Source organism: Hypomesus transpacificus, chromosome 15, assembly GCF_021917145.1.
Source record: "Hypomesus transpacificus isolate Combined female chromosome 15, fHypTra1, whole genome shotgun sequence".
In the NCBI taxonomy this organism is placed as follows: Eukaryota; Metazoa; Chordata; class Actinopteri; order Osmeriformes; family Osmeridae; genus Hypomesus; species Hypomesus transpacificus.
Window position 1 is genome coordinate 5,291,356 of NC_061074.1, and position 23,028 is coordinate 5,314,383.

At 41.4% G+C, this 23,028-nt stretch overlaps 3 protein-coding genes across 4 annotated transcripts in view; 1 reads left to right on the plus strand and 2 right to left on the minus strand.

The window, feature by feature from the left end:
* The window catches only part of LOC124478114 (BCAS3 microtubule associated cell migration factor-like), a 62,244-nt gene extending 57,422 nt beyond the window's left edge, over window positions 1-4,822 (minus strand). Inside the window, exons 1-5 of one of the 2 annotated variants that reach the window (XM_047036254.1) lie at window positions 4,728-4,822; window positions 3,628-3,710; window positions 3,169-3,223; window positions 2,887-2,962; window positions 2,101-2,207 (exon numbers count right to left, since the gene is read on the minus strand). In XM_047036254.1, the coding sequence (XP_046892210.1) occupies window positions 2,101-2,207; window positions 2,887-2,962; window positions 3,169-3,223; window positions 3,628-3,698 (309 nt within the window). In that variant the 5' untranslated portion in view covers window positions 3,699-3,710; window positions 4,728-4,822. Of the gene's footprint in view, window positions 1-2,100; window positions 2,208-2,886; window positions 2,963-3,168; window positions 3,224-3,627; window positions 3,714-4,727 lie in introns of both variants that reach the window. The other variant, XM_047036253.1, reaches the window with a different exon arrangement.
* A 1,593-nt stretch (window positions 4,823-6,415) lies between these two features.
* Window positions 6,416-11,268, minus strand: LOC124477465 (protein phosphatase 1D-like). Its single transcript, XM_047035266.1, has 6 exons — window positions 10,564-11,268; window positions 9,644-9,872; window positions 9,186-9,310; window positions 8,822-9,003; window positions 8,507-8,731; window positions 6,416-8,233 (listed from the first exon to the last, which is right to left on the minus strand). Exons 1-6 carry the CDS (start codon window positions 11,105-11,107, stop codon window positions 7,841-7,843), a joined length of 1,698 nt encoding a protein of 565 aa, XP_046891222.1. The 5' UTR covers window positions 11,108-11,268; the 3' UTR covers window positions 6,416-7,840.
* A 681-nt stretch (window positions 11,269-11,949) lies between these two features.
* On the plus strand, window positions 11,950-22,564 carry LOC124477464 (amyloid protein-binding protein 2). The gene is made up of 13 exons (XM_047035265.1): window positions 11,950-12,354; window positions 13,596-13,684; window positions 14,677-14,828; window positions 15,032-15,155; window positions 15,441-15,609; window positions 15,719-15,808; window positions 16,087-16,154; window positions 16,251-16,356; window positions 16,470-16,594; window positions 17,117-17,202; window positions 19,062-19,252; window positions 19,692-19,857; window positions 20,146-22,564. The coding sequence occupies exons 1-13, from the start codon at window positions 12,217-12,219 to the stop codon at window positions 20,406-20,408; spliced, it is 1,767 nt and encodes a 588-aa protein (XP_046891221.1). The 5' UTR covers window positions 11,950-12,216; the 3' UTR covers window positions 20,409-22,564.
* Window positions 22,565-23,028: the final 464 nt, after the last annotated feature.

Genomic DNA, 23,028 nt, shown 5'->3' on the forward strand with positions numbered 1-23,028 from the left:
ATATCAGTCGGCTTCTATCAGGGACTGTAGCTGTGCAAGTTTTAATAATAACACTGCCGCCCCACACACCACTCTTCAAAGTGGGTCATTACCCTCCCAACACCTCTTCAGTCCAACAATTAGCTCATGCTAGTCTGCATCTTATCAGCCCATGGCGGGCGACACCTCTCCAGTCAAAGATCCGAGTCTGAGGGGGCAGTAATGCGTGTGCACAGCAGCACATGAAAGCAGATGAAACTGTGTGTGAGTGTGTGTGTTTTCACTGTCTTGTTTCTCGTTTCTAGGCCATTATAGAAGGTGTCAGTTTAGCAACTGTCAAAAACACTTCACAACCACTGAGGGCCAGAAACAAAAGCATTTTCATCTCGTCTTGGAACCCAAGGCAACACCAGATACCTCCTCACCATAACCTGCCAGATAAATAAAACTCAAGAGGGGAGATAGTGGGATAGAAGTGATAGCTGATGAAAGTTCAACTCAGTGAACCGAATAGCAATGGAACCAAAAACCCTGTTCACGGGGTACTATACAGCATAACACTGATCATATGGCCTCCTCTTTAGTTCCTGCAGTAGAGCAATGAACAGCACACAGGTCGTTCAATGCCACACCAAACTTAATGGACAGCCTCTGCCTGCCAGTGTGTGTGTGTGTGTGTGTGCGCGTGTGTGTCCGAGGGAGAAAGTGTGTGTCGTTTCCCTTGTGGCCAGTGGATGTTTATAAAAGGGACTGATTAAGGACTTTAGTCTGTTTAGATTTCACAGGATGTATGTGAAGTTTGCATGTTTCGGTGACAGTCTGTGCATGTAACTTGATAGCACTCAAGTGAGGCCTTTGCAAAAGTTGTGGGTTATTTGTTAATTCACCAAGCTGACAAAACCCTGTAATGATTTTCCAAAACTTTCCAAAAAGGAATTCCATAATTATACATTTCAAATATTTCCTGGAAGAGAATCTGACACTTTAAATGTCATTAGAAACAACTTTCCAACATTATAGGCTTTGCCCATCTCACAACTACACATACAAGAAACAAAATGGAAAGATCAAATTAATTAAATAACATTGTCAGCAGTACTGGAGGTCTTTCTAATGATTCACCTTCAACACTTTCAGATTTCAATCCATCATTCTCCTCAAAATACAACCATTCAAACAACAAAGATCAGGTCTGCATGAATCTCCTCCTGAGTATGTCAGCCAGACTCCATCTCCTTGCAGGGTCTATTTCCTCAGTGACATGGAGAGGAGCAAGGCAGGGACTGATGCAGTAGCCTGTCTGCCTATCAACCCGAGAAGCTCCATCTACCACGGAGGCCTGTTTGTGTGTGTCACTCGCACCATTTGGCTGCCGCTAATTGAGGTTCCTGAAGAGTTGTGTTGGCAAGTAAAGGTCTCTGGTTCTAAAGTTCCAGTGTTACTGTAGTACTGTAGTTTTGTTTGAACCCACATCAGTCATAGATGCGTCTGGTCAATTCAGTCAAAACAATGCAAAATTGTACATTAAATTATAAATTGTCATAAAATATCAACAATAGAAAACTAAAAAGTAAGCAGTTTTGGGGGAAATCCTCTGACTAAGAACTTTAGGTCATTAATATAGATACGTAAATGTATACAAGTAAAAAAAAAACATTTTGAATTTGGCGTGAATAAAAAACAAGGTCTTACACTAGTCAACACTGACGCCTAGTGGTTAAAAAGACATATGCACATTTGACACCTAGATATTTGTGTTGGTCTACTCTAAGGTTGGTCTACAGAAAAAAATCATACCACCTAAAAAGACCAACAAAAGGGGCACCCCAGTGCTTTACCGGACTAATGCACACACCATGTAGGCTGAGGCCTTGTGGAGGCCCAGGCCCTTTACCGCATGTCATCCCCTCTCTCTCCCCCCACATTTCCTGTCCTTCCAAACACACTGCCACCAAAATTATATATTTTAGAAAAAGACAAATTCAAAATGAAACCAATCCTCTAATGAAAACGTATCTAATGGTGCTTAAAGAGCAGAAAAATAGACCTGGAGGATTTAAAGAAGAACTGTCAAAAGTTTTTTACTGAAAATATAAAAAATGATTTCAAAGTGCTACTCACCGATATGCTCCAGACTTGCATCCCGTCAGAGTAGCCAATCATCAGGCAGAGAGGGGGTTCGCTGCTGCCGCTATGCATCTCCATGAACTCTGGAGAGCGAGCCGTGTCTGGACACAGGGAAATAGGGCAGGGGTCAGACATCTGACTGGGTGCTGCTTTGGCCAGAGCAATTATCAACACAACTACATACAGTTTGAACATTACATCAGTCTAACACTAACTCTTTGTATTTCACTTGTGAGAAATAAAAGTGTTGCTAGACCCTAATAAGACAAGACACCTCCTGGACACAGGTGTTCAAAATTATGAGTGTTGAGAGATTCAGAATGACAGTGATATAAGAATAGTTACCATAATAACATCCTCAAACATGCATACAACACACTGCTTTGCAGTCACTTCTACATTTTATCTGAAGATTTCTCAAATGTTTTACTCAGGTGACGGTCGCCCTTTTACTGGGTGTGATCAAAACGGAGCCTCCAGACCTGCTGGCCGTCACAGACAACCAAACCCCGTCTGTGGGGACCATATCATACTTCAGGTCTGTTTAAAGAATCATTCAAAGTTTGTAGTAATTCATTTCAAAAGTTTCATAATTCAAAAGTAGCTGAATGTTCTATAGCATAGATTATGCTTGCATGTCTGATCAACACAGCTGTCAGACTGAATGCAAGATCTGATTGGCTGGCACACACAATGATTACTAGTGTTATTAGGAGACTTCAGATCTGTCACAGAATTGAACCATGAACTGTTTGACAAATATCTATAAACTTTACTAACCATTGATGTCAGCTTTTTCAAATCGAACCCAGATAATTTTCTCTTTCTCATCAGTAGGGGGCGCTCCAGTATATGCCTTAAAAGAGGAGACATTAACAGGACATGTGACATGTGGACATGTCAACAATGGCAGAATGCATGCAGAATTTGTCAACATTCCGTTTTAATTTGATTTCTTAACTGGACATGGCAATTGAGGTCTCTTATGTAATTTATCCACTCTAAGAGGGCAACAGAAAGCAATGTGATAATTGCCAGCAGTATGAAAACATGAGAACCTACCTGTGGGACAACATCTTGCAGGAATGTCACAACACTTTCCATATATGACTGCTCCCTGAAATGACAGATTACATTTAAAGAACCTGTCTATATAGATAATCAACATGGAAAGACAGTTTGAGGCAGTTGCAAGAGTAGCTGAAACAAGTCATTTTAGGGAGTCATAAACAAGTCATATTAGGGACTCATAAACAAGCCATATTAGGAAGTCATAAACAACTCTTTGGATAAATAATTATTTATCCACTTAAGGTTTTATTCTTAGGGGTCTTTAAAATATGCAGAGATAGGAATTCTCTGAAGACAAAAATAATAACCAAATCTGAGAGTGACCGGATATAGGATTACCAACAACTGATAAAATGTGTCAACTACAACAATCAATAATGAAAACCCATCACATGATGAACTCTCTGATTGTTCGGTGTAGTGAATGTGTATGTGTGTAGGATTCCTTACGTGGCAGCCTGTGCTCGTACCACAACCCCTCCAGCACAGCGACTTGGTCTGCGCGGAGAGTCTGAGGCCATTATGTCTTTATTCTGCTGAAAAGACAAGGATATGACAGTTACTTAAGACAAACACATTATTGAGGTCAATGACTTGTATTGGGATTGTATTAGTCAGGATTCCTGTTGTCATCCTTTGTGCAATGTGTCAAGAACGGACAGGGAGAAAAGACTCCCATCCCATCCACTACTAGAGACCTATGTTCTCCAGCTCAGGATTTTGCGTTGTTGCTTAGCCATTCAATAAAATATTGAACATTACACTGTTAGCCTACGTTACGTTGGATGGAAACCCCATATTTTTAACTTGCCAATGTTCTGGTTTAAACATAGTTAAACAAACTTGTAAAACTTCACCAATACATGACTGAGACTGTGTTTGGGCAGCTAGCAATACATTATTTTTCTTAAACAACTTTGCACTTCAGTGCTAAGTAGACTTGGGAGGTATATAGATATGCAATTAAACACTATTCTGATTATTTCGTATAGCGGATTTGCCATATCAACCACACTTTATTATCTAGTCTGAAAGAGTTCACAACAATACTAGCAGTGACACAAACCTGCAAGCTGGTAACAATGGATCATTGCTCGTAACTAACTTACGTCTTTTCTAGCCAGTTAACAACAAAGATGTCGACAAACAACTGCAACTTAAATGGTTAACTACGAGTTATTCCAAAGGTTCAACATATTTAGACTAAGCACTTGTCCGAGTGCACAGTACACGATGGATACGCTGTCAGTTGAATTTGACTATTTAACTGCTGAAGAGTAACAGCGTTACCATTGTAAATGTCAAGATGTCCTATATAGATAGACAACAGTGATAAAATAACCAGTCGACTGTAGCTTGCTTATTACCTATAATCAATTAGAAATGAGCTAGCCAGCTCGTGCTAGCATGTATGCTAGCTATGATAAATGCTAAACTCTTCTGACTTTAGCAACACCAAAATAAAATTTTATGGAAAGAAGGTTGCGTGCCACCATAAAATAAATCATGAATCATAAATAAGCATAACAATTTAGAGATGTCATACTAACCCCAAGACGTTTTTGTTAGGAAGTTGGCTTGTTTGGCTAGTACTATGCTAGTTGAACGAAGCTCTTTATCCAACACCAAAACAGTGTAGCGGAACTGTAGAGCGACCCAATCAGATAATAAGTATATTTTTATTCAGCGAATCGGCGAACAAAAAAGGCGGGTGCTTTAAATTTGTTGGCCAATCGGAAGCGTAAATTATAGAGAAAAAAATCTCTCGTCTTCGCGATTTCACGATTCTTCGAAACATTTCTTTTGGATGCCAAATTAATGAACCGAGAATTATTTTGGTGCATCCATTACGATCGATTTTCTAATACATTACATCTGTCGACTCAAATAAAGCTGACATTGCCTGTGATGTACAGTAAACTCAGTTGAACCCCGAAAAAGCTGTGTGTTTACATTGACTTGTCGCGAGATAACACATTGCCACGTGTTTTGGTGATGAAACTGATGTCAAGCTCTGGGGCAGCATCTGGGCAGTATAATTGGAAAATATCTAATTTACCTTCGTCAAAGTATATTTTTAATATTTTTGCCAAGAAGCAAAGGGTAGGCTGTAGCTCAGAAATCGCAGTAGCATTTTTCATCAAGCTTATGCATTTATCCAAAGCGACATACAAACTTCAAACTGCATTAAGGCTACTGCACAAAATCAAGGATCTGAAGTGTATGATTCTAACAGTGTTTCGGTGGGTGGGGTGTCAAGGAACGGGATGTATTGACAGTGTTAAGTAACCACATTTCATCTAAGGTAGGGAAGGAAAGGTGCGTATTTGAACGGGGAGATCCGGGGCATTGAAGAAGCACCGCAAGGTAGGAGTGCGAGGATATTTGTTTGGACTGCTCAGGAGCCAGACGACCTTCTGGCGTCATTGCAATCGTAATGTTGAAGAAATGAAGCATTTGGAAACACAGTCAGATGTTTTGTTAAGATACCAATACTTGAATGAATTTTGACATGTATATTGTTAATACTCTCTTATTGTGTTGCTTTTACAAATTATGTAGTTTCAACACATGCTTGACCTCATCGCTACTGGTTCTGGAGTGTGTTTGACACTGAAGTGTCTTGGAATAAAATGAAAAATCTGGCATTATCTGAGGCGTCAACGATCTCAGTGTTTGTGTTCTACATATTTCAGGCACTTGCAACAAGTGCCAACTATTTCTCCTCTTAGTGACTCAGTTTTAAAAATATGCCAAACTCAAACTATCAGACACTCATTTTGCATGTTCTCATGCTTGTGCATTCAAAGGTGTTGTAATAGAATGTTGCAGTCATATAGGTTACCATAACTCTAACCTGAAAACCCTAAATCCCCTTAACACAAGCAACAACGTTTTGAAATTATTGTTACTGTGCACATAATGTTGACAGACACACGTTCTATATAAACTACTTTCTTTATAAACTTCTCATTGTATTAGTATTACTAAGCATTCCAGACACATTTCGTTTTAACAATGTGTCAAACCCAATTGGACAAGATACATTTTACATGCTTCAATTGATACAGAATAGCTCAGTATAGTGAGTGTGTTTGTGTGTGCATTTATGCATATAAACATTAATGTAGGCTAATGCAACTAAAGCATGATGTATAATAGTTACTACACAGTTTACTTACAATATTTTGTACAGAGCCCAAATAACTGCATTCAAGTAAATTCAGTAAAGCCTTTATTGAGAAAACAAATCTTTATTTCATATAGTTTCCAAGTGTGTTTTTTGTCTTTTTTTTCCACATTTACACTGTACAAATGACATGCACTAGATGCTGTAAGCACAATCTTATTCACACAAAGCAAAAAAGAATGTCATGATTAATCAAGGTGAATCACTTCCCTTGAATAACACTGTTTAGGAATCATCTACACAGCATCCCCCAAACCAAAACCTGTTTAAGCCTAATCTGTCCAAGTTAAGAGTAAGGTGATTTAGTAAAACTTGGAAATTTAGTAAAATAAAAATGCTACAATTTGTCCAGTTGAAATTGCACTTTGGCCATCAAACAACTTTATGACCTCAACTTATTAAAATGTTTACCATAGAATGTACCTGGGAAAACTAGCACACAAATACCAAAATCCCAAATGTCACAATCCCAGCAGTCTTACTGGTGATAAAGGTTGCTTTTTACTTACTGCCAACTTTATTGGGCTACACAAATCATCTTTTCAAGCGCAAAATGGGAACAGACCAGTTCAACATAACATAAGGCATGAAGTGAATAGGAATGACAAATGATAAAACACAACCTGTAATTTAGGTTCAGTTGGAGAATGGAACCTCAACAAGGAAATAACATTTCCTAAAACCCCACCTGTGGCAATGTCACAACAAACAAGGAGTGGTACTGATCTAACAGTCCCAATAGTTACCATAGTTAGAGGCTAGTAAATGACTCATGTAGATGTGGAGGACAAATCCCTCCAATGAGGTTACAAAGTGGTGTAGTTTCAGAGAACATCCACTGGGTGGCCTCTTTTGTAACATTGGTAACTTTCTCAACTGTGTATGTACAGGTAACCATCAATAACAAATTAACAGTTAGGTTACTTGTTAATTTACTGGAATTTACTGTTGCAGCACCATCAGTTTCAAATGACTATGCAAACAAACTCATCCAATGATTACATTAAAAAAGAATCAGAAAAACATGTAAATGACAGTGAAAATCTAAAAATGGTATGTTTTGTTTATCTCATAGTAAAATAAAACAATGTATAAAAAATATATTGCTTTACATGAAGTAAAACATGTCCTCACTTGCACAACTACCAATTACTCAGAATATTTACACAAGTTAATATTTAATTGTTTGCATCACAAAGTAAAACATTTTACAAGTTCAAATAACATACTGCTTAAAATAAATTTCCCATCATTCTGGATGAGAAAAAAGTAGTAAATAATATGAAACTGATTTCTTGTGTATCTCAGGGAAGTAAACTCTACGTCAACGTTTGACTGGACATCAGTGGATTTCATTGTATACTAATTTATGGAAGGACCCACAACACTTGTAATGGTCTTTTAGAAAGGGGTGTGGAGGAGGCAGCATGTGTGTGTGTGTGTGCCCACACATTTATAGTTTGTAAGTGTGTCTCAACACACACACACAGTGGTTTTGCTGTGTGGCTGGAGGAGTGCTGGAACGTTGGATGACTGTTTCTGGTCTTTTCCACTGTTGCGGCTCAAAGATATTTTCTCGCCGTTGTTCCTGCGCCGAGCTCTCTTGGCCGCTGATGTTGCTGACGGCGAGGACTCCTCGTGAGTCCGTTTGCTGCCGGGCGCTCTGGTGGCATCTCCCTCCTCCATGTCAGCGGTGTCCATAAGGACAGTCCCGGGGAGATCTTCATCTGAGTCTGAGTGAAGAGGTGGGGGGGCAAAGGGGTCTGCCAGGGACAGGGCATACAGGCTGCTGCCTGACAGGCCACTCCGCCGCTCTAAGGTGGGGAGGAGCTCACACACAGCTGAGGGCATGTCCACTTCAGGGACCTGCAGAAAATGAAGCAGTAGCAGTCAGGAAGGGGATGGACAACAGCAAATCATGTCATCTCAGGAATTATACTAATGCTAATATGTGCTGCAACAGCAAAACCTTTGCTACACGGTGAAAAAGTCCCACTCAATCACACATGACATCAGCCACAAACAAACCTGCTAGTGATTTTGACAGCATTGATGTCCCGCTGTCATTGCGTTTTTAATGTAGATTCAGTAGATTGTGTAAAAGTGTTTGCGTGGGGATGAGGAGACTGTTTTACTCACCTTGATGATGGGTGTGTTGGAGCGGGAGTCCATGGTTGGTCCACACTGAGACACCTTGGCTAAGTTGAGCAGCACCTCCTCGTGGTGAAGGGACTCCTGGGGCGCCCCAGGCTCCTGCAGGGCAATGACGATGGCACTTGTGTTGTCCGCACGAAGCATGCGCTGGCGCCATCTCAACAAGGCATGGCTCACAAGCTGACGGGCGCTGGACACTCCGCAAGGAGCCTGCGGGAACGAAAAAAAAAAAACCTGTTTCAGATATACTAACATAGGGCGGCAGAGATGCTAAGAAGCCCCCGGCTGTGCCACACTCACCATAGCCTCGTCGTTGTCTTGGCACATCGATACGGCGTCCTGAGGCGGCACCATGTTCCACAAGCCGTCGCTGCCTAGGATGACGTATCGGTGTTTGCTAGGGTCAAGTGTTACCACACAAGTGTCTGGCTCGGGGGAAACCACAAACTCCCCACTGTAGAAGTCATAGCTCCACAGATCTCCTGTGGACAGAGACACAAAGGGGATATACCCGAGTGGATACTCAGGTGGTACTGGTATTTTAAGATGCATTAACGGTTTTATGCTTGAGGTAAAAATTACAACAAATTCAAGCAGTTTAGCAATGTTTCTTGTTAACATTTAAGCCATGGAGGTATGTGGTAAAGCAGTGGTGTGCCGTTACCTAGAGCTCTGGCCACAGCCAGGAATGGGATCTGGTCAATCACAGTACTTCTACGGACCGGGCCATTATGGGTAAGCCTGGGTCTTTTCCACACCACCCGGTTCACCCCTGACTTCTTGATCACACTTTGGAAGGAGGGGGCCAGGGCCAGAACAGGGAGGGGGATTCATCACAGAATCAGAGAAGGGTTCAGACCATTTGTGTATCAAATCCAACCAACTATTCAAGTAATCAATATAGGTAAAACAAAAGACAACCCTGTAAAGGAAAACACAGCCTACTGGCATTGTTACAGCAATGTTGCATCAGAGGTCTGTTTGAGGGACAATGTTGTTATCACCCATGACATAGATAAGACTTCAATGTTTTCTTGCTTGTCATAGGGGTTGTCTAGACATGCATGGGCACATAAGGGCATGATTATATTGTGTTGAGGTCTGGGTTGTTATAAATCTTACCTGCCTCCCAACCCCTCGATGCGTTCTCTCTCCTTAGGCAGCTCAGGCTTGTGGTCTTGTGTGACTTCCACAGCTCTGATGAACTGATCTGAAGGATCATCCTGGACCCCCAGGACCACTGCAGAGTCCCCTACATGGGCGACATACATGCGGTTCCCCCGGATGACCACAACACTGGCTGTAGTGCCTGATGTACTGGGCAGACCAGTTAGTGTCTTTGGCCATTCCGCTGAAAAGTGAAGAAAATAACATGTGAACATGTTGCAATGGACCAAGCTTTAGTCACAAATGTCAAGAAATTATCTGAATGTGTAACATTATTAAAGTGAAATGTCTATCTTGACAGATTTAATAAAGATACACCTACAGTCACACAATTATTTAAAAAAGTAACTTTCTGAAGAAAAAAATGCTGACATGTCTTGTCAAAGCTGGATGTATGTGAAAACACAGCCAAGACCAAAGCCGAAAGACCAAAACACGTAACTTACTAAACTCCTAATTTTAGTAAATGTCCTGTTTCACAGAATACATCCTTAAAGATTAATATGATAGAGTATGAATATGCTAGCCTTAATGAGCACAATTACTTGTACTGAATGTGATACACTATGTGAGAAGAACATGGCCAAAGAGAGTTGACATGAATACAATGTCGAGCCCACAGCCTGAGCTATTTAGCAATGGTAGATGCCATCTATTTTAAGAGGATCGTGTCTTTAAGGTAACCTAATAAATCAGCCAAGTGAACCATAGATGTGAAAATGACGTCAAAACAACTTTGCAAAAACAACAGTGTTATGTTACAAGGGGTAGTTGTATTGCTGCACATTGGTCATGTCAATCGCTTGTCAAGTGCTTGAAAATGCGCTAGCAAGCTAAGCTAATCTTAGCTAACCCTAGCTTTGTTATCAACTTACGCAGCTTTTTCCACATAGCATGGTGGCAAGCAACGAACCCCTTCCGAATGGCTGAACACACTTCATCGTCATCCTTGGACCAAAAACCTCGTTGTTTCTTGATAAATTCCCACAAATAGTCTCGTGCAAATTGCGCCGCTTCGCGGCCTCCATGGCCATCGAACACAGCAAAGAACGCCACAGAGCGATGGGGGAGGTTCTTCTCGGTCTCGCTCTCTGCCGGCGAGTTTTCTTCAGTCGATGGTGTTGCAGTGGAAGCACAACTTCGGTTATCATTTTGTACGAATTGTGTGCATGCTACTGTAGTGGGTGCAGACGCAGACAGAACGTCGTTCAATGCATTCTTAACAGTCCACTGTGGATGCACACCGTCTTTTACCGAGCTGACCGCCGAGCAATCCCCTTTGGTTTCGCATTTTTCGTCCGCGTTCAGCTCGTCCTCCCCCGGCTCCGGCTCTACTACAACCTCGGTAACATCCTCCATGTATTTTCTGCCTCCCTGATCGGAAAATACACTCACTCGCATCAATAATGAGTTGTCCATGTTTAAAGACACGTCCTGTATAAGCCGTGGTGTATAAATATGACATTAAATTGCTCAAAAAGTATTTAAAATTAAGTTTATGGCAGGTTGTGATCAATTGTCCCCTTTTCGGTCTTTGTTTATTTTCGAGCCTTGTAGGCATGCTCAGGAACGCACTGACGTCAGAGCGATAGCAACTGGAGAAGGTGGAAAGGTACTCCAGTGCGTCCCCTGCTGGATATTTATCTTTCCACGTTTGACTTGTAAAAAATAAACATAAAATAAATGTCTACTGTATACATTGTGAGCAAATATCTTAGGCTTCTGACTCCCGACATCATCATAATTGTGTTTCAAGTTGTGTGACAACAAAAGCTGCAAAGTCATAAGAAGAGATATGGCAAACCCTTCAATAATTTACAAAACGGCACTGTCTTCCAAAGCAATTAATGCAATTTGACATTCAAAAGAAGCCACACTAAATAGGCTATTGTCTTATATGTTTATTTATTTGAGGAATATCCTTCAAATGATTTGTGATGGCTTATGTCATTTTTATAATGCGCTATAAATAATCACATTCAGAAATTAATCCACAAACTAACAAATGTAGCCTATAGTATGTTAGGCAAACTAACATCGCTACATTTTGATCAATTTCAATTTGATAATGTTGGAATTATCCGTGTTTCTTTGCAGACATTACTAATGTATGAAGTTGATAACTGCAACTTATCAACATCAGTAGTAGGGTAAACTTCTAATATGTATAATATAATAGCCTTAAACAGGCTCTAATGATTCCCTGGGAGCACGCAATCTGAGCATTTGCGTGATGGCGTCATTGCATTAACCCCCCACCCCCACGCCCCCATCCCCCAGATGATTGTTTGGGGTCGGGAACAGAAGACAGGGGGACATGCTGATGGAGATGAGACATGAAATGGAAATATGACAGTTAGCTAGAGTTTTTACTGTAGCACTGTGGATGCGCTGGTTTTTACTAAGGTTGAAGCGTGGTGTTCATGAGGACTTGAAGTGAAAGTGTTTTTTCCCTCAATTAGGTAGCTAGGAAGGTTAGTGTGTGAGTTGGAGGGGGTCTGTTGCTGGGTTTGGAGAAGGAAAACAACATGGCCGCGGTGGAGCTAGAATGGATCCCAGAGACACTGTACAACACTGCAATATCAGCAGTGGTGGACAATTACAGTCGATCGCGAAGGGACATTCGCTCCCTTCCTGAAAATATACAGTTTGATGTGTACTATAAGGTAAGTACCGTCACTCTCTGGATCAAATTTGCCACAACTTGCCTTATTGAATAATGTGTTTACTATTGAAGCGCTATCTAGCTAAAGTTATAGCTCATAGGTTCCAGTTAGAGCATAGAGGCTGGCTGCTTGTTGACTGTTACTCTCCTTAACCAGTTCCTTAACATTAGCGTTAGTATTGTCAAGGCTATCTATTATAGACAAAAGGCCTAACAATATACGTGTTTTTCTGTTGCATTTTCGGTATGATTGGCCACCTAACCAACAAGCTACCTAGTTTGGTAAAATAATAGGGGAGGGGGGGGACTGCTAACTCTGTTCAAGCAAGATATACAACTTTGTTTTAACGGCGTTATTAACCATTTAACTATTGAATTATTTTACTTAAGTCAACAGCTTTTGCTAACGAAGTTCATATTTATAGTACATTGTAGCACAGTGTTAGCTCAAGCTATAGCTCAAGCTATAGCTATAAGTTTGTATAGCCTACCTGACCAAGTTTTTGCCAAGCCATTTTCCTAGGGGGTGTAATTGAATTTCACCACACCCTGGCCTTTCACACACTTTCATGGTCTATGTGGGAGATGTGTTATTTTGGAATTTGGCAGTATATAGTTTGACTGTCTGCCACTGACGTAGGAATAACATATTTCACCATGAATGTTTCTGTCATGAGTCTGTGCACAGCAAGAGTCATAGTATTTACAGTCCATGGATCATGTGGCACCTGTAACCATTTTAGGATGGCTAGCTGTGTACTGTACAATATAAATGAGTGATGTTAATCAGTGATTGATTATGCTTACCAATCAATAATAATCAGATTTATAATTACAGTGAAATGTGACCTATATAGGCCTCTATTCCAAATCAATAGCATCCAATTCAAATATTAGCTCCAGCATACATATATGTTTTAACTTTCTATTCAACATGACATTGTTTCAGTTACCAATGTTCTGTCATAGATAAAAGAAAAATCTGACTGAATGTTTTATAAATACCTTTATTGACTAATGATTATTTTGCCTCAGCAAGTTTCCTGTCAACAGCTTTGTCTGTTCAACGCACAACAGTGGGCATTGTATACAGATGCGTCAATATACCCCAAATGATAGCTATATAAAATCCCTAGCTGAAGCTATAACAATCTTTTTCTCATCCAAGCTTTGATCAGTGCTCTATTGATCTCTGATCTAATGATCAATTAAATCTAAGATCTCTCTATCTCTCGCTTTCAGCTTTACCAGCAAGGCAGGCTCTGTCAGCTGGGAGGGGAGTTCTGCGAGCTGGAGGTCTTTGCCAAAGTCCTGCGTGCCTCAGACAAAAGGTAGGACATCATGGGTCAGGACCTAGGGTATAAGCTCACACCACACCGAGCAACAGCATCTCACCCCATGTTTCCTCCCAAGTGGTTACTACCACAAAGAAATTCAGTGCCACTGTGAACACAAACATGTACATGAGCAGTTTGGGAGGGATGCCTGTTCTGTTTTTGATGGGACTACTGACATCATGTAAAGTAATGAACAGTTAGTTCTTTATTGACATTCTGTTTTCCCTTTAATCACACACACTGTTCTCTGTCCTCTTGTGACATCATGTGAGCAAAGGTGACCGTAGACAAGCTGTACTGAGTGGGATGTGGCTCAACAAGTGGTGTGTGTATGTGAGTGGGAGATAGTAAGTGTGCTTTGAATGGATATGAATGAGCATGTGTCTTTGGTGAAGAGATCACATGATCACATCTTAAGATCCCATAGCCAATGTGGCCATTAACTAGGTGTCCCTTTTTAGTCTAATTGTTTGTCAAAAAAGGTTTTGGTAAGTTTTCACAAAACTTGCAGGTGATGTGACACTCAAGTGTTTAGGGGAAATTGACCGTCTTGGCATTGTTATCACTTCACTGCTTGTTCCTCTACAACAGTTTAAGTACACCCTTTTGGTGCTTTGCATTGGCTTTCACACTTCCAACCATGTAAATTGACTGATTGACTTGATCAATAGTCTTAATGATAGTTTGCAGCACTAAGCACTACTGGTAATACATCTTGTCAGTGTTTTAGAACAAATGTAAGAATACTTGATCAAGGAATGGGCTCAGTGGGACCTTCTATGTTCCCAATAAATCTGATAACACGAAACTAGGACAACAGTTAAGATATTTTTACCGGAAAACTCTTACCTATTGTATGTTTACGGTTCAGTTGATTTGAAATTTGACAGACTTCTCAGGGAATTCTTTTTAGCAGTGATTGTGAACCAGACAGACAGACTCTGATTCTGTCCATCTTTGTGTGCTTCTCTCGATCTTGTCGGCAGACACCTCCTGCACCACTGCTTCCAGGCTCTGATGGACCACGGCGTGAAGGTGGCCTCTGTGCTGGCCAACTCCTTCAGCCGACGCTGCTCCTACATTGCAGAGTCCGATGACCATGTCAAGGAGAAGGCCATCCAGTTTGGGTTTGTTTTGGGTAAGTCGAGAAATGGGAAAGGGCGTCTTTGACGTCACGCTTGTTTTTGGAACATTGAGCAGTTATGCAATTTGGGTGAACGGTCAGGCAGGGAAGGCTATGTCAGTGACATTTTCCTTTGTATTTTGTATATTCTTGGGGGGGGGGGGGGGGGGGGTTGTACTGAGGCGTTTCTAGAAGCAAATGTCTTGCTTGTTCTTCAGGTGGCTTCTTGTCGGATGCAGGCTGGTATGGTGAAGCAGAGAAGGTGTTCCTGTCATGCCTGCAGCTGTGTATGCTACATGATAAGGTCCTTCACTGGTACCGTGCCGTTGAGTGTTGCGTCAGGTCAGTCAAGGTGTTCACAATCCTATAATGGTGGTATAGCACAATGTAAGCTTTATTTAAGTGCCCCAATTTTGCCTTTGTGTTGGTATAATATATCACACAAGGCTTGAACAATTTCTTCCTTAATGCAAATTAATGATGACTTGATTTTTAAGGTAATTTCTGCAACATTGTAGTTTTTTTAATTAAAAACTAATTGTAGTTAGAAGGCTTATACCCACTCTTTGCAAGAGTTCTCATGCCAAACCCCTTCCTATGTTCTCTGTGACTTCCTGGTTTTCTCAGGTTACTCCATGTCCGCAACGGCAACTGCAAATACTACCTGGGAGAGGAGACTTTCAAGCTGGCTCAGTCGTACATGGATAAACTGTCCAAACACGGCCACCAGGCCAACAAGGCGGCGCTGTATGGAGAGCTGTGTGCCTTACTCTTTGCCAAGAGCCACTACGACGAGGTAGAACATTGCTGCGGGTGACTCTGCCCTGCTCTGAAATGCAGTTGATCAGAATGTCTTCTTGAAATATTCATTTGAATTAACGTGGCCCTCCGCTTTTATGTTTCAGGCTTACCGGTGGTGTATAGAGGCCATGAAGGAGATCACTCCAGGCCTGCCTGTTAAAGTAGTGGTAGATGTCCTCAGACAAGCCTCAAAGGTAGGTTGAATGAGATCGAGATGTTATTCCGGTGTTGTGAAATATGAAAATTGATGTTGCTGTTGCTAGGCACTTTTTGCTCAAGTACGTTTGTACTGCTGATGCTTGGAGAAGAACCCTTGACTAGGAGAAACGGTTACAGCTGTGTGACAGGTGTCTGACTAAGGATACAACAGAGTCGGCCTATACAGTGTGATTGTTCAGTCCGGTCATTGTTTCTGGGGGCATACAAACAAAGAGACTGGTGACTCATGGTGTTTGCTTATCTGTCTCTAAAGGCTTGTGTGGTGAAGAGGGAGTTCAGGAAAGCAGAACAGCTGATCAAACATGCTGTGTTTCTGGCGAGGTAGGAGAGACGGCTTGTTCCTGGTTTATTTTAACCTCATTAATCAAACTATTGTAATTTAGATGTCTTCATATTTTGAACTGCTGTCTGTTTCAGGGAAAACTTTGGACACAAGCATCCTAAATACTCTGACACTCTTCTAGACTATGGATTTTACTTATTAAATGTTGATAATATCTGTCAATCGGTTGCCATTTACCAGGTGGGTTTATCAACAGCATTATATTAGTGTTATTTTGTGATTTGTCAAATTTAAGGACCTTTGGAAGTAATCCTAACAGATATATAAAATAAATGTATTTCCCCCCACCTCAGACGGCCTTGGATATCCGGCAGTCCGTTTTCGGGGGAAAGAACATCCACGTAGCGACGGCGCACGAGGACCTAGCCTACTCCTCCTACGTGCACCAGTACAGCTCTGGGAAATTCGACAATGCGCTGTGAGTACCTCGCCGCTGCTATTCCTGGCCTGACCCGCTAATTACATTACTGTGATGGGTTCCCTGTCAGACATTGCAGAAGATGATGAATCGTGGTCTTTGCTATGTCCACACTTTAGCTTTTACTCTAATAGCATTTGGCATTTGGGGTTATGCTTTGGGTGGGTGCCATTTAATTTTGAAGGATAGCAGTGAAGTGCATGGAATACTGAGGGGTTTTCTGAGTATTGGTCAAAAACACATCAGTACTTGAGTAAATAATAGAGTAATAGAGGTGAAAGGAGATAAACAATATCATTGAGGCAATGGTGTACTGTACAACCGTCCTCTACCAGTCTGTGAAATCTATTTATTTCTAGTTGGCAAACCTTTCAAATGTCAAAGTCCTAGACTAGTCACACCATCTACCTAACATTTTTAGGCCATAAATATTCTTGGAATTCTTTATTCTTGCTTTGTGTTTTTCAGAGGTAATAGTGCCTTACTTAAGCATGTGTGTCTTCTCTGTGGGTCTGTCTATAGCTTCCATGCTGAACGTGCCATAGACATCATAACTCACATTCTCCCAGAAGACCATCTTCTGCTTGCCTCCTCCAAGAGGGTCAAAGGTAACCTGCTACTGGTGCAATGTTACACACGGTCACAACTCTGTTTGTCTGTCTGGCACAGGAAGAAATGAAGCAAGAAGCGATAGTTTTGGTGCAGCTGTGTTTGTATGTGTGTATAATGAGGGATTAAGTTGTGTCCTGTTATGCCAGGTTGCTTTCTGTTGTCTTGTCCAAAGAATTTCAGTGCCCAGTCTGACCCTGTGTTGTTCTGTGCATCTGACAATAAAATACTTGAATTTGAACTTGATCAAAAGGAACAAAGAAATTCTACTTAATACATTTTACGAAAATACATGTTTTATTGTATTTTTTTTATTATTTGCTCATAGAATGAGCACTGTGTTAGATCTGTCTGGCAGAGAAGTGTTAGCTCAGAGAGCTCTTCCCCTCTTCTCATTCCGTGTGGAACGCTTTCGACGTGTCCCCAGTTTCCTGCGATTTTCCACTCGGCTTTCTGCACAATTTTTGACCTGGTTAAAGGTCATGTAATATATCAGTGCAAAGTTATCAAGCTACAACCATAATTATTGTTCCACCTCCTCCCTCTGTCTTATGTGACCCGGAGGTGGCCCATCCTACCTGGCAGACCGCTCTGGCAGTCAGTACAAAGAGTAGGCCTGTTCCTGCTGCGAGGCAGGAGAAGGCTTGCAGGGGCTTTTCTTCTGGCACTGAAGAGGATTCAGTCATGGTGTTTTCATCCTTTTCCGGGGTCTGTTGATGTCGCTCGTTGTTGGTGACAAAACTTTCTCCTGTCTTTTGGTGGTATTTGTCTGTGGTCGTGGGGCGTATCAAAGTCGTGTTCAGGAAGCGGAGGAAGTCATATAGGTCAGGGTCCATATCGATAGTTTCCATTTTGATGGGGACCTTGGCAGCCCTGTCCACCATGGAAGGCTTCAGCTCATTTGTTAGGATGTAGATATCAGAAGTGTTTTGGGTCAATGATCGATTGAAGGTTGAGACCAGGGCTGATCTGGTCCTCAGATGAATCTTTGTTTCAGTAAGAAGGCATGTCGGAGAGTGAAAGTGGTCAAAGTCAAAGGTCAGGTGATTTGCTGTTGATGGTGTGGCAGCCCAGTGTTTGGTCCCCACAGACGGGGTTTGGTTGTCTGTGACGGCCAGCAGGTCTGGAGGCTCCGTTTTGATCACACCCAGTAAAAGGGCGACCGTCACCAGAGTAAAACATTGAGATGCCATTGTGTGAAATCTTCAGATCAAAATAAAGTGACTGCAATGCAGTGTGTTATATACCTGTTTGAGGATGTTATCATGGAAACTATCCTTACGTCACAGTCACATCCGGAATCTCTGAAAACTCAGTATTCTATTTTCTAAACTCATTGTTGACGAGTGTTCCACATGGAGTAGGCTACACAGTTAATGGAGAGGGAATTTGAAACGAAGGCTCTTATTTTACTGCATAGCTTTTATTTATTTAATGTTTATGCTTGTGTCCATTTTTATAAAGCAATGTAATTTAATCACAGAAAAACACTTCAAAATTTGAACCTAACACGTCACTCAATGTCTTTACTGCCCTAACTTTGATCATCTTGTACTAGAGCACATTTTACCTACAGATTAATTATTCTGCCATTCCTCTTTACCTCACAGTATTACGAATGTCACAGTTTATTGTCACTATTAAGTAACACTCTAAACAAATTAATTGGAATACACATCCAGTGTGCATGTGTGAATATGCATGACTGCTCTTGTCCCTGAACAAGAAAGAAATAACTATACAATCTGTGTTGTGTCTGTATCTGTGTTTTAATATGCTGACAAGTGCATACAGATGTGTGGGCGTGTATAAGAGAGAGATTTGTAACTTGTATTGTCATTTCTTCTTCATCCCCCAGCTCTGATCCTGGAGGAGATAGCCATCGACTGCCACAACAAGGAGACGGAGGAGCGTCTGCTGCAGGAGGCCCACGACCTTCACCTCTCCTCCCTGCAGCTGGCCAAGAAGGCCTTTGGAGAGTTCAACGTCCAGACCGCCAAGCACTACGGCAACCTGGGGCGTCTCTACCAGTCAATGAGGAAGTTCAAGGTCAGACTACAGCCAGACGCCCCTTTTTAGGTCATAGACAAGGCCGTAGTTTCCTTGCTGCTTGATCGTTGATCTGACCAGACATGTGTAGATGAGTTACCACTGTGGAGAGAACCGCAGCTGTGTTTTAAGCTTTCCAAAGATACAAATGTTTATAGATGGGATTTGACACATAAAAAATGGTTTGATAAAAATCTAAATTAAGAAATAAAGTGGAGTCATACCATAAGGCAGAATGCATGCACCAATATACGGTAGCCTATCTGCAATTAAGAATACATATTGAAATAAAGCCATGTACTAAGATTGTTTAAAGAACTGTTTAAAGTTTAAATACTTATGTACATATAATATGTATGTATATATATATTTTTTTTAATGTACACATAGAGTTGTCATGTGTAAATGCGCATCTCTTCCATCTGTGTTGGGCATCCAGGAGGCTGAGGAGATGCACATAAAGGCTATCCAGATCAAGGAGCAGCTGCTGGGTCAGGAGGACTACGAGGTAGCTCTGTCTGTGGGACACCTGGCCTCCCTCTACAACTACGACATGAACCAGTACGAGGATGCAGAGAGGCTATACCTGCGCTCCATCGCTATTGGTAAGAAATGTGCATGAACACACACACCATGAGCGTGTTAGGTGTTTGTTTTGTGCCATACGGGCCTAACCTGGTATTGTCTTGACCAAGAAAATGCAGTCTGGTTCAATTGAGTCATCTTTAAGTCCTCTTGATCAGTCCTCTTGATCTTTACATCACTAGCTTTGAGACATTTCTTGTTAGTGTATTTTGATTACGGATATGTTTTCATTCTTTTTTGCATTTTAAACTGAGCACATATAGTGTGTTTTTATGTTTTGCTTACATTCACTTTTTGATCTCGCTTAGGCAAGAAGCTGTTTGGGGAGGGCTACAGTGGCCTGGAGTATGACTACCGTGGACTGATCAAGCTTTACAACTCAGTGGCGAACTATGAGAAAGTGTTTGAGTACCACAATGTGCTGTCCAATTGGAACCGACTGAGGGACAGGCAGTTTGCTGTGGCCGATGCCCTCGAGGATGTCAACACCTCCCCTCAGCAGACCCAGGAAGTGGTGCAGGCTTTCTTATTGGCCCAGAGCCTTGGACCAACTCGCCCATGTCTTGGCTGAAGGACATGGACATGCACATACACTAAACACACATACATATATAAATGCTACAACACACACTAACACAGAATCTACAGCCTCACATGCCACCTCTTCTGGCATTACCAATTCAATTTTGGCTCCTTGTTTTGGACAAACCCACACAGGAAATTATACAAAGTTAAAAACACACCCAGTCAGGCACATGCACACATCTGGCAGCGTGCAGTGTTGAAGGGAATCCGCCTGCTTTTACCAGTCCGGAGAGCCTGATATTTATTTGACTATTTTCAACCGAAGGAGTAAGAGAGCTCTTGGGAAGACAAAAAGACGATTGCATCCTTCACAGGCCTCTTTTTTTGAATTTTTGAGTTTTTTCTTGGTTAAGACATTTAAGACATTTTTGGTTTCTGAATCAAGTGCAGCTGACCAGACTGTCAGGTCCTACACCCTTTGAGACAACACATGCCATGAAATACCCAATGTGCTTTTTTGCCATGGCCTGTTATATACACTCTGTGACCTCTGGACCACGCACACAACACTACTAGCTATATTTTAACCACTTTGGGAGACATGGGATGACGACAAAAGTTCCACATGCTTTTGGTTACTTGTACAGTAAAACTATGTTGGTTTCATCTGAGTGGTTCATAGCGTAAAAAAAAAACGTTCCAGTCCTTCAGAAAATATTTGTGGTCGTTAAATATGGCCTATTTTGACGTCCTGGAAAATAAAGAATTACTTTTTACACAATTCAGCACAGTAATTGTAATCAGTGAATTGTTTTGGACCAGTGGAATTATTGTGACAAGATACATACCGGCTTTGGACTTTTTTTCTTCCATTTGATAATGCCTTTAAGCTTAGTACTGACAGATTAATTTAAATGCCAATAATTTATATGCAAAGTCTGTGTAATGTAGCCCTGTTTAAACTTTGAAGAGGTATGCGCCAAATGATTTGGGACTAAAACTGGCAGTTAGAGCATGGATGGAACCATGGGGGGAGGAGAAAGTGGGTGTAGTGTCCTGAAGAGCCAGCAGTTTTTAATTCACCACTTGTCTATATGCGTGCTGTTCTTGCATGCTGGTGTGTGCATTTGTGCTGGCCATCAGTATACATTGAGCTTTGTGTGATCCAGGGCTATGTTGATGGATACCAGCCTTACACAAGTCTGTCTGTGTGTGTCAGATATTCACTCAGCGGACCCATGTGAAAGTGCTGTACTACATCATTATTCTGAAAAAAGCACTGAAATTGGGGACCGAGGATGTATGTGTCTCTGACTGATACATGACTTCTCTGTGCACTTGACCCTAAATCAATATTTTTCTTTTACAATCTGTTACTGAAATTTGTTTTTTTTCTGTTCTGAATCCTTTTCTCATCATCTCTGTATTTGTGCAACTTTATATTAAGTTCTGCCTCAATCAAATGTTGCAAAAAAAGGTTATTTAGAAATTGGTCATGTGCAAGTATGGAGTTTTTGTGACAGTGCTCTTACATTTACGTTACATTATGTCACAACTTTCTTCATACTGTGAAGTTAGCGTTTTGCTTTTTTGTGTTAACCAGAGGGGAAAATCTGCCTTGCTCCCGCCTCAGTGCTACAATGGACTGCTCTGTGCTTTGTCGCTCGACAGCTGTTGGACATCCCTCTGTGGTGTGTTTGTCCCTGCAGAGCTAGAGTGCTGACTCCTCCACCTAGTCCCAGCTGATGTCCAAGCCTTAGCCCTTAAAGGACGGTCAGCTCCACCATAACCCTCTTCTCCCTGGCACCCTTGCATACTCCTGATATGCCCCAGCTCTAACTGCAACCATTGGCTGACTGTTAGAGAACATAACATAGATTCTGGAGGAGAAAAAAAACACAACTGCCAAGGATGTTTTACTGTAGTTTGCTGAAAATGCTACTTCAAGGCCATTCTCCTTAAAAGCGACTGACTGACCCCACCATCTGTCTAGAACTGTGTTGGAACTGGCTTCCAAATGGCTTGCAGATACGAATGTAGCAAGGCAACTCAATGGGGACGTCTGAATGTGACAATGAAATGGCGGTCAGATTTGAGACCGATGTGAGAAAGGGAATAGGGACTACTATGTCACAGGGGACCACCTTGCAAACAAATATGGATAAAGCGGATGATGCTAAATAAAGCTGTGATCTCTCCAAACACTGGGTGTGTATTTCTCTTTTTGAGTCATGTTATGCATTGTGGTATTTCTGATGAAAAGAACTGATGAAACAGAGTGGAAAGAGCACGGCAAACCTATTCAGCAAGGTTTCACAAGGACTTGGAGTAGCAATGGGTGTCACTGTCAAGATCAGGGTGTGGAAGAAGAGAATATTGTTTTGACAGTAATGCTTTCAAAATATTTTGGAGTGACCTCATTACAGGTAGTCATATGACTGCTAATAAAAAGTGCTTCCACATTCCTCTAATGTGTCATCCAACAGGTAGATTTTCAGATCATGTCATACTGTTCCTAATTATGTTTGATTTTTATAAGGAGGGATTACAGCAGATATTGAATATGGAATCAGATACGGTGGTATGGTGAATCATTTCTGCCACATTAAGGCACAAATGTATCCACCCACATGCATCTTTCATCCTGGTCTATTATTTATGCACAC